The 14,371-nt window shown below is 44.1% G+C and overlaps 1 protein-coding gene across 3 annotated transcripts in view; it reads right to left on the bottom strand.

The window, feature by feature from the left end:
- ZBTB37 (zinc finger and BTB domain containing 37) overlaps positions 1-14,371 on the bottom strand; it is a 62,574-nt gene that overhangs the window by 43,656 nt on the left and 4,547 nt on the right. Inside the window, exons 2-5 of one of the 3 annotated variants that reach the window (XM_038414849.2) lie at positions 9,072-10,024; positions 7,725-7,824; positions 6,747-6,873; positions 2,107-2,243 (exon numbers count right to left, since the gene is read on the bottom strand). In XM_038414849.2, coding sequence (XP_038270777.1) covers positions 6,757-6,873; positions 7,725-7,824; positions 9,072-9,994 — 1,140 coding nt within the window. In that variant the 5' untranslated portion in view covers positions 9,995-10,024 and the 3' untranslated portion in view covers positions 2,107-2,243; positions 6,747-6,756. Of the gene's footprint in view, positions 1-1,494; positions 2,244-6,746; positions 6,874-7,724; positions 7,825-9,071; positions 10,025-14,371 lie in introns of those variants that run through there. The other 2 variants (XM_038414848.2, XM_043491104.1) reach the window with 2 other exon arrangements.

Genomic DNA, 14,371 nt, shown 5'->3' with positions numbered 1-14,371 from the left:
ACTCTCCCTCTCTGCCAGGTTTCAGAGCTCAGGCTCCAGCATAAGTCCAAATGTATACATTGCTATTTTTTAGCTCTGCAGCATGAGCCCTACTAGCCTGAGTCAACTGACCAGGCTCTGAGACTCACTGCCACAGGTCTTTTTTTTTGCTATGGAGATATACCCCAAGTCACTAGGAGGGAAAGGAATAAAACTGAGGTCTCCTGTCTGCCAATTCTGTGCTAATGTTTACACTGTTTTTCAAACGCCTCCTTGCTCCTCCCACTAGCCTGATGTTCATCCTCCCCCATCACACACTATGTTCCCTCGGACCACAGCTTCCTTCAGATACGCAGCCTCTCCTAATTCCAAGCTCCAAAAGCAGTAGGACCAGCAGTTCATTCCTATTTGCACTTACATACAACCCAGCATCAAAGTCAAAGCCAACTCTTAAACTATTGCATATTTTTAAAGACTTTTTAAAAGGGCATCGAGACATTTGCTCTTTTGAACTTGCACCGATGTACCTGTACTATTTTTTAATTTATAAACACATTGGCATGTGCAAACATGTCTGAGACATGATGAAGACATGTCTCTCTGGGTTTGGTACACTTACCCTTAACTTCAGAGCTACCTGGAATATAATATGTGCAAGGGACAGAATTACGATTACTGTAGGAGCAGCAACTTTGAACTTCCTGAACCATTATGAGGAGTTAATGTTGGGTTTTTTTGCATTTGATTTATATAAACTTATCAAACTAGTACACGGAGACATAGTTAAACAACAACCCATGATAATTTCACTGGGATTGGACTGTTTCAATATACAGTATTGCTGTTATGTAAAATCAAGTGCAGGGGAAGCCAAAGATGACTTAGATAGCCAGCCTCTCACTTGTCAATTCATCCAGACAAGAAACCTCTTCCTAACTCTTGGCAACATGTGAAGCACTGCAGTGTGCAGAAACTGGTCAGGAAGTTGGAATGCTCTGTGCTATTAATACTAGCACCAATAAGCGCACCCTGTCCCAAATCCCCTCCCCCAAAAATGTAGACGAGTCCAATGCAAACCTCACAGCTGCTAATTTCACTTTCAGTAGCCTAAACGCTTCAGATTTTGCTGACCTCTAGAATACTGCTCAAAGGTTGCTGCCTGCTTTTAACAAGTGGGCAGAATGCCATATGCCTGGAAAGGGCAAGCAGAAAGCCCTAAAATAATGGTTTAGTTAAAATTTTAAAAAAGAGACACACCAAAATAAGACAGGATAAATACTCTCAGGCAGGGCAAGATCCACCAGGAGAGTGATATTTCTTTAACATGACAACTACCTGGGAAAAGGGGAGGGTAAGTGTTCCTTGCCCCTGCTACCCCATGTGATGGACCAGCAGCTGTTGCGAAGACAGACACCTGTGCACTGCACTCACTGAACTGGGGCCATTACAGCCAACACCACCACAGAGACCGAGGTGCTGAGCCAAAATGCTATCAAGAAATAAAACGACTGCTTCTCCTGGATCGCTACTGAATATATTAAAAACATTAAAAAATCCCGTCGATCCCTGAATCAGAAGTCCATTGACCCAGTTTTGTTTTTTCCCAAGGAGATGAGGAAAAGGGGAAAAGCTTTTAGCACTTTGTTTTTGTAAATCTTTTGTTTTGGCAACATCCCGTCTGATGGTGGCATTGCACTGATTACAGTACCAGCCCGCTGTCTTGGTGCTGACTGCTTACAGCCAAACGGGAAGAGAGTCCTCCCCCACAACCCGTTTCAATCTGGCCCGGTGGTGGACACAGATCCCTGTGCCGTCTCCCCTGCTACGACAGCTTCCTCCTGCGGGGGAGACTCTTCCTCGGCCTGCCCCCTGGAGGTTACGGTGGTCTCGGGGGAAATGCTGTGCGGCCCCTCCAGAGGCACACAGCCAGGGTGGTTTTTGCGAAAGTGTTGATTGAGGATGGCCTGGAAGGGGAAGCTCTTGCCGCAAACGTGGCAATGAAAGGGCTTGTTGCCTGTGTGCTTGCGGATGTGATACTCCAGCTGATCTTTGCGGGTGTACTTTTTACCGCACATGCGGCAAACGAAGGGCGTGATGCCCATGTGAAGACGCATGTGCCGGTCCAGACTGCCTTTCTGGTTGAAGGATTTGGCACAGTAGATGCAGGTGAGCCGTGGGTTGTACCGAAACCACCGCTCAGACACTTCCTGTTCACGGAGATACTCAACATAACCGCTCACTCCAATCATAGCGGACTCCTCCACCTGGGCCAGACACATTGAAGACAGAAAAAGGAAGACAGTCAGCTAGAAAGAAACAGGATCTTTTTATTCCGCTCTTGAGCACCAATCCAAACACTTAAGTAAATTCCAAACCTTGAAGTCAATAGGACTACTCACATGCTCAGCCTTAAGTACACACTTAAGTGCTTAGCTCAATGGGGCTTTCAGTCTGAGGACTAATAGATTACCTAACTTGTTCCCTGGGATCTGGGAAGATAAATATGGCCATCATCAGTACGGCACTTAGCTGAATCGAGTTTTGGATCAAACCTACCAATGCTGTGTTCACTACCCAAACCAGTGCCCTTTTATTAAAATATTGGTGGTTCCTTTTTTGATATTACTCGTAAAAAGAAAAGTAAATGGACAGAGATTTAGTATGATGAAGGCAAAATAAGTATGAAAATTACATCTGAAGAGCTCTAGGTACTTCACAGGCAATGAATTATATCTCACCAATGGGACGTGAAGTCAGTATTCTCTTCTGTAAAGTGGGGTAACTTCAGGCAGAGGGTTTAAATGACTCGCTCAAGGTCACAAAGCAAGGAACAGCATGTGGATGTCCTAATTTTCTATAGTATCTGGTTGGTGAATCTTGCCCATATGCTCAGGGTTTAGCTGACTGCCATATTTGGGGTCGGGAAGGAATTTTCCTCCAGGGCAGATTGGAAGAGGCCCTGGAGGTTTTTCGCCTTCCTCTGTAGCATGGGACACGGGTCACTTGATGGAGGATTCTCTGCTCCTTGAAGTCTTTAAACCACGATTTAAGGACTTTAATAGCTCAGACATAGGTGAGAGGTTTTTCGCAGGAGTGGGTGGGTGAGATTCTGTGGCCTGCGTTGTGCAGGAGGTCGGATTAGATGATCATAATGGTCCCTTCTGACCTTAGTATCTATGAGTCTATTATCTTATTAAGCTAGAAAGAAGGGTAGCCAAGGGTGGCTCTTTAACCCCAACTTGGAAGCTAGGACAACCATTCACATTGCTATTCCTGGCCAGCTACCACACTCATACTGAACTGATGGAAATACATGGTCCCCTGGATACCTGCACTCTTGCCTGCAGGTTGGGAGGACACAGCACTTGCATTTGAAGTGTTACGCCAGTTTCATAAAATGCAAAATCCCCAGACAGGTAGCCCATGTAACCCTGGAAGGGCTGTCCCTTCAGCAGGGAAACATGGAGCAGGTGGCGGCAGGAGCATTCCAGTGCCAGGTGCCTCACCATTCGATCATGCTTAGAATAGAAAACTACTTGGATGAAATGAAAGGAACAAAACCACAGCACATTATATGAAAGTGCTGCCCATAGGTACTCTATTGACACCCGCCATACAAAGCCAAGGGGAGCAGGGTGATGTAACACTTGACCATTGGTGTGGCTAGAAGTGCACAATTCCAACCAGCCTTTTCAACTGGAGTTTAAGGCCATTTCTGTATGGAGAAGCAGTAGCCTTTTCATACTTACAGTAGCAACTACTGTCCTGACCTGCCCTATATGTTTAGCTTGATCTGAACATTTCTGAATTTCTTCTGAAGGCACAGTAGGATGTTTTTGCAAAGTATGATGAAAATCCAAGGTATTTGTATCTTATGGCACATTACAAACCTACTGTCATAACCATACAGCTAAGGGTAGCCTAGAATTCCTCCTTACCTCTAAAGGGTTAAGAAGCTCAAATAACCTGGTTGGCACCTGACCAAAAGGACCAATGGGGAAAGAAGATACTTTCAAATCTTGCGGGGTGAGGGAGGCTTTGTTTTGTGTGTTCTCGTGAGAAGCAGAGAAGCATCAGGTCAGAAAACAACTTCTCCTATAAACCATCCTAAACGTGTCTCATATTACAAAAATTGTAAGTAAAAGCCAGGCAAGGCATGTTAGATTATCTTTTGTTCTGCTTGTGAATTTTTCCTCTGCTGGAGGGAGGTTTATTCCTGTTTTTTATAATTTTGAAACTAAGCCTAAAGGAAGTTCTGCTGTGTTTTTGAATCTTTTGTTACCCTGTAAAGTTATTTTCCATCCTGATTTTACAGAGGTGATTTTTACCCCCTCCCCCCTTTTTTTTTTTTAATAAAATCTTTCTTTTAAGAACCTGACTGATTTCTCTATTGTCCTAAGACCCAGGGGTTTGGGTCTGTGATCACTTTGTAACCAATTGGTTAGGATATTATTCTCAAGCCTCCCCAAGAAAGGGGGTGTAAGGGTTTGGGGGGGATATTTTGGGGGAATAGGAACTCCAAGTGGTCCTTTCCCTGATTCTTTGTTCAATCACTTGATGATGGCAGCGTACCGTCCAAGGGCAAAGAATTTGTGCTTTGGGGAAATTTTAACTGAAGCTGGTAGAAATAAGCTTAGGGAGTCTTTCATATGGGTCCCCACATCTGTACCCTAGAGTTCAGAGTGGGGAAGGAACCCTGACATGGTGACAGCAAGGTGGGATCATTTTGAACCAAAAGCAAGGTAGGATTTTAAAAGGACAATTTTTTTCCCCCTCCTTTGGCTGCTTAGAAAGCAGGAAGGTTTTTTTTAAGGATTTTATTTTATTTTATTTTTTTAAAGCTGGGAGCACCTGGAGGTTTTGTTCTCTGTCTGAGGGCAGGGTAGTTAACCTCCTGCAGGGGAATTCACAAGTGTGTTGTTTTGTTTTCTTTCTAACTCTCGGGTTAGGCTAGATCAGAGGTCTCAAACACGCGGCCCGCAGGGCTATTTCCTGCAACCCGCCAGCTCCCCACGGTCCCCCACTCCCACAGTTTTACCGAGAGTGGCTTCGGCCCAGCGTGCACCGGGGACAGGGCAGGCTCCCTGCCTGCCTGTCCTGCCCCTGCGCCACTCTGGGAAGTGGCCGGGTCCTAGGGGGAGATGGGGCACAGGGGTCTGTGTGTTGCTGTTGCTTCCAGGCACCTTCCCCAGCAGTTCCCATTGGCCCTCCCAGCAACAGCAACACACAGACCCCTGTGCCCCTCCCCCAGGTCCTGGCCGCTTCCCGGAGCAGTGCGGGAGCCCCCTGCCCTGCCCCCGGTGCACACCAGGGCCAGAGCCTGGCCCCCGAACCCTTCCTGCAGCCAAACCCCTGCCAGACCCCGACCCCCTGCCCTGCGCCCCCTCCTGCACCCTGCACAACTCCTGCACCCTGAGCCCCCTGCCCTGAGCCCCCTGCCACACCCTGACCTACTGCTGCACCCCTCACCCCTCCTGCACCCCACACCCCAACTCCCTGCCCTGAGTTCTCGCCACACCCCACACCCCTCCTGCAGGTGGTGGAGGAGGGGGTGGAGTTGGGGTGGGGATTTCAGGGAAGAGGTTGGAATGGGGGTAGGGGAGGGGTGGGAAGAGGCGGGGCAGGGGTGAGGCCTCATGAAAGGGGTGGAGTGGGTGCAGGGCGGCGGGGGGCGGTGGGAGGTGTCAGTGATGCGGCCCTCGGGCCAACGTACTAGTCCTCATGTGGCCCTCGTGGTCATTTGAGTTTGAGACCTCTGGGCTAGATGAACACAGAAAGGCTGGGATTACTGACACTGATATCAAAAAGAAATTAGAATTAGCGAGATTCAAAGCTTATGAGAGACCAAAAGAACATGATAGACTGATGGAGGCAGAAAAAGCTGCCCATGAGAGAGCTATGGAGGCCCAGTGGGAGGCCCGGAAGCATGCTCAGGAGGAGAGGGAAAGAGAGAGGAAGCATGAACTGGAGTTAGAGATGGCAAGGGCTAAGCAGAATATACCAGACAACCCTAGCAATCCTTCTCCAGGTACCGCTTCCCATCCCAGAAAGTTCCCCATCTACAAGACAGGCGATGATACCGACGCCGCCTTAGAAAATTTCGAAAGGACCTGCCTTGGGTACAGCATCTCTACAGACCAATACATGGTAGACCTGAGGCCGCAGCTCAGTGGACCCTTAGCAGAGGTGGCGGCTGAAATACCTAAGGAACACATGAACAGTTATGAACTTTTTAAAAAACAGGCCAGAATCAGAATGGGGCTAATACCTGATCATTCCCGTTGGCAGTTCAGAGCCCTAAAATGGAAACTGGACGTGGCATTTTCTCGACACACCTACCACCACATTGTGGAAAACACACAAAACAAAGCCTTCCCCTGCCCCAAGATTTGAAAGTATCTTCTTTCCCCATTGGTCCTTTTGGTCAGGTGCCAATCAGGTTATTTGAGCTTCTTAACCCCTTACAGGTAAGGAGGAATTCTAGGTTACCCTTAGCTGTATGGTTATGACACCTACCAATTTGAATTTCTGACTTTTGTCCAATTTTCCTTGGTCTCCCCTCCAGCTCACAACAACCTGTTACTAACCTTCAAACTTCCCATAAAGTTAAGTCTCCTTGAAAACTCAGGCACCTGCTCTATGTGAAAAAAAACGGTCTGTCATAAAGCTATTAACAATGGACAGTCTGGGGCCCAATCCTGCTTCCATTGTCGGTTATGGACCCAATCCAGCACCATTAATGTCAAAGGGTATTTTCTATCATTGACCTCAATGGGATCAGGAGCAGTCACTTTGGGCCTGGATTTCAGAGATGCGGAGTGCCCATAGCTGGACTTCAGCTGGAGTCCTGGGTCCTATGCCTGAGAGAGAGAAAGAGAGAAGTGGTGGCCAACTCTATTGGCCAACTACAGCTTAGTAAGAACACAAGAGTCCTTCTACAGATGATTCTTACAGAGCTCTTCCTTTGGATCAAGCAGTAGATGCAAAAATTTTTAAAGCTGTAGTCCTGGCTCTGTAGCTGTGCATGGTTTAATCTGGAGAGGTGGTAGCCTCCCATTGTTAAGGTTGATTTTAGTTCTCCATTATAACAACAAAATCCTCATGCTTTCCGGGTTTATGACAGTGACTGACAAAGTGTGTGCTAAACATTTACTACACTGAGTACGCATATTCAGAGAGTAAAAGCCTTTAATAGGTCTGCTTTTTGACATCTTTACAAAATGTCTTTTTCTTGTATTCCTCTATCCCTCAAAGACATGTTTTTAAATGACCGTAGGTGCACTTTTATCACCCCATCAAGGACATCAGTGAAGACGGACCTCAGAACCATCAGCACAAGCTCCTAACACCTGAACTATTCAAGTTAGCTGGAAGCCAATAGACAGCTTTTATCTTCTATGACTCTAGCTATCTGAGGGCAATTTTATGGGGGAAAAATCCCTCCAGAACTACTATCAACAAAGCTGCACCCATGGCAGCATCAGCAGGAGTTTGTGTAAACATGGTTTGGTGGTCTTCTTGTTCTTTTAATCAAAGTGTGAGTTACCTCTTATGTCATTTATAAAACCCAAGCACTTAAAAAGCAAGGGAATAAATAGCAAATGTCATCCTAAGTCTTACATTGCCACAGACACGTACAGCATTTCTATCAAGTATAACATGCATATGTGGTCACAATACAGTAACTGTAACTTTCCAACACTATCATTCACTGGTTATCCAAACCCCTGAGCTAGGTTGTGTACCTGGGAATTGGGCTGCTTAGGCTCATCCATCCGCCCGGGAGACTCACTTTTCGATCTGTAACGCTCAGTTACAGTAACCATGCTGCCAGAAGGACTAAATCTGTGGGGGGAAGAGTGTAAATAGAGTTTTTAATGGCTATCGGTGCAGTATGGTCAGTACATGTACTGGGGGGCAAGGGGAGCACCTGCAGAGAATCTCTTCTTCCCCATCAGGAGACAAAATATGGAGCAGTGCAAATGTAAAAAACACCAGGACAGACTGGTCTGTTCTTCCAGTGTTATATCTGAAATATAAAACTGGGTCAACCAGCTTGATTCAGGAATAGGCAGATTTTTGGTTGCTACTAAAATAAAAAGGGAAATGGGATAGCCCACTGACTCAAGCAGCACTGCAAGAGAAGAAATCTCTGCTCAAAAGGCACCTCCAGTCTTCCAACTCCCTGGGCAAGTACAGATGAGGGATGTCCCACGGATGATGCAGATGGCTTCAGGGAAGGAGTGGTGGAAGTTGTGTGTGGTGAAAAACGATGGATACCCAAGTGTCTAAGGCCAGCTGATCTAAGGAGAGGAATGAACAGAATCACAGAAATTAGAAATGAGACCTGTCCAGAGCTAGTTTGTTCCCCTGAAGGCCAGCCCAGGATCATTACCTCCAGTATAGTTTACAGAGCTTTTATAGTTTTAAATGATGTGGTATCCACCATTTCCAGAAAGCTGCTCTCCCAGAGGACTGGAGGGTTTGGGATGGGAGAGAAGAAAAGGAAGGGTGAGGAAAAGCACCACAAATACAGCTGGGACCTTTCGCTTTAATCAGAACAAATGAGGCAGTGGGATAGGGAGTTGACAACACAAATATAATCACTTCCTATAAATGAAGGCTTTCTGCTCTTACCAGAGAAACAGTCACATCAGGAAAGAACAGTGGTTCATCCAATCCCATGTTCTCTTTCTCAAAGTGGCCAAATTATGGCTGCTTCAGAGGAATATTTAACACCCTCCACAACACACTGAATTCTGCAATCCTGTACCATGGGGAGGCAGTGGTAATCCTCCTGACTTACTGCTGGTGACCAGCTTGTTTCTGAAAGAGGATGGTTGATACCCTTATGATTTTACCCTATCTAGCCTGTAACTGGAGATGCTGTTCTTATTCACCACACAGCAAATACCTGAGGACTAGTAACAGATATACTTTTAAAGAAAATCTCTCAGCACATAAGCCTAAGAATAGTGTGTGAAATAAACAGCGATAAATGATCAGGGAAGACACATGGTCAAGCCAGATACAAATATTGTGGAGTATGCTCTTCCAACCACACTCAGTATAACGGGTTAAAGGAACCTCACCTGTCAATCTCACTGCTGGTTGGCCTAACCACTTTGGCTCCTGATGACCCTAATGTGTAAGTCTCCTGGCCCATCGATCCGTGGCCTGTTGTGTCAATTACCATGGTCGTGACCTCCTCAGCGCTGCTCCCATCTTCTCCCGATGGCTGATTCTCCGTTCCCAGCCACTCCTCCAGGTTCTCTGTTTTAATGCGCACTCCTCCAAGCACCCTAACATCATCGTCGTTCCGTCCCCCACGGTCTGCCACTCCTGTCTCAACATACCACTGTCCTGCTCTGTTAATCCGCAGTATGGGCTCCCTGCTCTCCACGTCTGAACTCTGCTCAATTATCTGAGGGCTGGTGGATTCCTCAGGGGGGCTCAGCTCCCGAATGTCCAGCACAGTGCTGACCTGGCCTAGACGACTCCCTTTTGGAGTGTTATGACGTGGGCTGAGAGAGTGGTTTAGATTTGGGGTAACCCGGTGAGACTCTGGGGGTCTCTCCTGATGCTTTGTCCTAGTCTGGCTCGGTTCAGCTTCAACCTCTGCCACGTTAATTTTGAAGTGAATTCCCTCAAGGATCTGCGTGCATTTGTCTATAATGTGCTGCATCTGCAGGAAGCTGGCTGCCGTTAGGTAACTGATGATGTCAGCCAACTGCAGGCATATCCGCCCAGTATAACAAAAGGAAAGGAGCTGCTCAAAAACAGTAGGGTTCTTGATGACTGAAATGGAGACCGTGCTCATCTCGTTCAATGACATATGGTCACGGAAGTAGGGCGAGCTAGCAGCCAGCACCACTTTGTGAGCACGGAAAGCCTGTCCTTGCACATTGACCACTATGTCACACAGGCGGCCCTGCATGCGCAGCTGGTTGAGGTGGCTCAGGACAGAGTTGCTGAAGTCAGGGATCTCCAGCTGAATGTTTCCACTTTTCTCCATGGCTGCCCCAGTTGTAGGTGTACAACCCAGCTGGAAAGAAAAACAGAATTAATAGGACTAGTGATAATTTGTACTTGGAGCACTCTTCACCCATGGATCTTGGGAGTGACTTGATTATAATGTATAAATACCTACGTGGGGAACAAATATTTAATAATAAGCTCTTCAACCTACTAAAGAAACATACAACATTATCCATCGGCTGGAAGTTGAAGACAGACAAATTCAGACTGAAAGCCAGGTGTACATTTTTAACGGTGAGGGTAATTAACCATTTACCAAGGGCCATGGTGGATTCTCCATTACTGCCAATTTTTAAACCAAGATTGGATGCTTTTGTAAAAGCTCTGCTCTAGGAATTATATTGGGTAAAATTTTCTGGCTGGGGTTATGCAGGAGGTCAGACTAGATAATCAACGGTTCTGAAACTGTAGACCCCAAAGTGGGTTGGGATCCCTTTTTAATGGGGTCTCCAGGGCTGGCATTAGACTTGCTGGGGCCTGGAGCCGAACCTCCCACCCAGGGCCAAAGCTGAAGCCTGAGAGCTTCAGCTCTGGGTGGCGGGGCTCAGGTTACTGGCTCCCTGTCTGGGGCTGACGCCCTTGGGCTTTGGCTCCCTCTCCAAAACGGCAGGGCTAGGGCAGGTCAGGCTTCAGCCCCCCTCCTGGGGTCATGTAATAATTTTTGTTGTCAGAAGGGGGTCGTGGTACAATCAAGTTAAAAAATCCCTGGACTAGATGATCACAACAGTCCCTTCTGGTCTTGTAATCAATGAATCTTGAAGTACTTTGATTTTCATAGAGGTATTGTGAAGCTTGATTTACTAATGCTTGCACGGGGTCTCAGCTTATGCATTCTGTGGATCACTTTATAAGATAATTAATCTTCTAATGGACCCACCTCCACAACTCCTGCTGCTTAACTCTCAAAATTTCACTCTGTGGGCCTCCAAAAAGAGCTCAGTAAAATTGATTTTCCCTAGCATGGAAAACATTAAAAATGGTTGAGACACTAACATATGTAATTGATTGCCTAATGGATGATAATAATACTTAGCACTCATACATCATTTTAATCTATAGATATCAAAGGACTTTACAAAGAAGAGCAAGTATCATTATAACCATGTTTTATTGAAGGGGAAACAAAGTTGGAAAGTTGAGGCCTAAATTTCAATATGTCCACTAACTTTGGTTGCCAAACTTCCAAGAGTTTTTCAGAGGGCTCAACCCATATAACTTAGGTGCCCTAGGTGTTTCAGGCATGGCACTCAAAATGGAGACTCTCAATATTAGTAGACACTTCTGAAACTTGCCAAAAAAAAAAACAAACCCACAATCACACAGTAACTCAATGACAGAGGCTAGAAGAGAATCCAGTTCTCAACTGCAAGTCCTGTGCTCTATAAACTGGCCAAGCTCCCGCTGTGAAAATGAAAAATACAGTAGCCAACATTTTTGTTTCTTTGGGCAAAGAGATGAATACAGCAAAATATTAATTGTGAATGATGATGGTCAATGACAACAAGTTAATTAGTTTTCCTTCCTTCATTTTTCTATGATCCTTGTGTATCTTGTTGGCAAAGTCTGAAAATGAGCCTTGACCATATATGGTAAAAATTCCAAATGAGCCAAATGTAGATGTAATTACAAATAAGAATGATACAAAACTAAAACTATAGATGCAGACCAAGTAAATAGCACTCAGTAAAAAACACTCATGTCAAACAGGTTCCAACTTGGATGGCATTTGAAATGCTGATTAGGCAGACTGCACCAGGCATCAAAACAATTTTGGGGAATTCAGGTATATCCTGCCTTTAGATTGTATCTACTCTGAGAAATCACAAAGTCAATGGGACTAGTCATATGCATAAAGTTAAGCATGTGTGTCTTTCCAGGATCATGGACTAAGGCTTAAATGGCACTCTGCGGGGAGTTTGTCCATGCACAGCAAAATACGATACTAAGCTTGAAGCTACATAACTGTCTGTCATACCACAGAGATGTGCAAAACATTGCAAAACTGTACAATGCCGCAGGTAGAAATTTTGTGTACCTACAGGGTGGTTAAGATTAAAACCCATAAGTTGCACAAAACAATTGTGCAACTTCATAGTGCCATTTCTAAAGGTTCTTCCTTTTTTTCCTGTCTTTTAAAAAACAAACAAGAAAATGGAGTGCAAAGGTCTAAGTTCATGCAATACTAAGGTTAGAATTTTAAACATGAGGAAATATAAAAGCCAGGGTCTTGATTGTACTCTTAACAGTGATGTACAAAGGAAAGTAAATTGGATGGGTATCCTTTTGTTTTTTCTGATGTAGTAGGAAAGCCAAAAGATGGTTTGCTTTTTTGTTGGTTTTTTTTTAAAAGAAGCATTTTATTCTATTTTTTTGTATTCCTTAGCAGTATCTGGAATCTCAAGTCTTGTCTTCCCTGGTTTGTTGGAGGTCTCAGAGGCATCAGATGTGCATTATGAGCTCTCTCACTCCTTAACTGAAGGGACAACAATGCTGAATCTTTAACAAACCTGTTTATAGGGTGTTTAAGTAAATTGGTGGTAACAAAAAAAAGTTTCACTTCCCCTCTTAATTAATCTGGTGTCACTTGTCTAATATCTATAGCCCTCATCCTGCAAACATTTAAACACATGCATAATTTCACTCATGTGAGTGGTAACATTGACATCAAGTTATGCACATGCTTAAATGTCTTCAGGATCAGAGGCCTGAAATCACATAATCCTACTACGTTCTCCACCTGCACATTTCTAATGTAAAAATAAATGGTATTTTTTCTCTTGTTAAATCATTCAGGTCTTTTTCTGATCATAAACACAGAAAGGCATTGCATCAGGGTATACTACACATCTGGGTCTGGAAGCCCTAGGGTTCAAGGCAGGACTATGATGGGAGGCAAGGGTTAATGGATAAGGTTCAGAAGCAGCTGGAGCCTATTAGCCTCCCAGGAAACCAGCCTGAGATATATAAGAGAAGGAAGACAATTAGGTGTTGGCTATTGGCAGTCCTATGCTACATGCATGGAAAGGGAAGTTAGCTGTTTTTGGTAGAGCCTCTTAAAAACAATCTGTGAGTTTGTTTGCCTTAACTTTGAAGGCAGAGGAAAATCAGAACCTACATTTGTTTTCCCTTAAGCATGGTGGATTTGATTTAAATCATGATTTAAATCACTAGTCAGGAAGACTCTATTTAATCATGGATTTCTACATAAAAGTGCATTCTTGTTGGTTGTTATAACCTTAATACATATTCTTCACAACTCAGAAACAGATGTATATTTCATTTTTAGAAGGTACACTCTCTACATTTTTAAAGTGATTTATTTTGAAAAAATTTCAGATTAGTTTTACAGCTATATCAGAAAATGAATGATTGTTTGGTTATTTCATTTACCAAAGGTAATTGAAGCAGATATTTATGAAGTCATTGGGAGGTGAACTATCACCAATTCAACAGGTTAATCGTTAATATCTGGAGGATTTTCTTGCCATGCTGTATTAGGAGGAGATTATCACCAGACAGACATTTAAATTGTTTTATTTAGCTATTTCTCACCTCTATATATTATTTATTTAAAAGCATTTTTGCTGTTAACAAGCATGTTACCTCTGGAGCACAAATCCATGGTTTGAGAACTGCAAAACTAAGCCTCTCTGATGGTATCTTCTAGACTGAGCACTGAGTCCCACTGGGTAAGCAGAAAGATTAGCCTAAATAATCTATACAGAAGCCCCTGGAACCCCATAAGATTCAGTCCCTAATCCATGAACTATTGGAACTCATTTACAAAACTTTTCTTAAACATTACATGAATATATTGTCTCGTACTATAGAATTAGAATTTATAATCCCTATTCCATTTGGAGATATCTTTGAGCTATAATGTATTTTAATTAAAACTATCTTTAGATAGGTTTTTTTCCTCAAAAAGCATGTTATCAAAAAAATCTGATTTAAATTAAAAAAAATCCTATTTTAGCCACCCTGCCCCAAAGGCAAGGGGATTTAAAGACCTTTGTTTACATTATCACAGGTTTCAGAGTAGCAGCCGTGTTAGTCTGTATTCGCAAAAAGAAAAGGAGTACTTGTGGCACCTTAGAGACTAACAAATTTATTAGAGCATAAGCTTTCGTGAGCTACATCCGATTTACATTTACATCCGATTTACATTTCGTGAGTTGCATCCGATGAAGTGAGCTGTAGCTCACGAAAGCTTATGCTCTAATAAATTTGTTAGTCTCTAAGGTGCCACAAGTACTCCTTTTCTTTTTGTTTACATTGACTCTGAAGAGATGACACTTTAGAACTTGGTTTCAGAGTAGCAGCCGTGTTAGTCTGTATTCGCAAAAAGAAAAGG

Source organism: Dermochelys coriacea, chromosome 8 (genome assembly GCF_009764565.3).
Source record: "Dermochelys coriacea isolate rDerCor1 chromosome 8, rDerCor1.pri.v4, whole genome shotgun sequence".
Lineage (NCBI taxonomy): Eukaryota > Metazoa > Chordata > Testudines > Dermochelyidae > Dermochelys > Dermochelys coriacea.
This window is presented reverse-complemented; position numbering and strand designations above follow the sequence as displayed.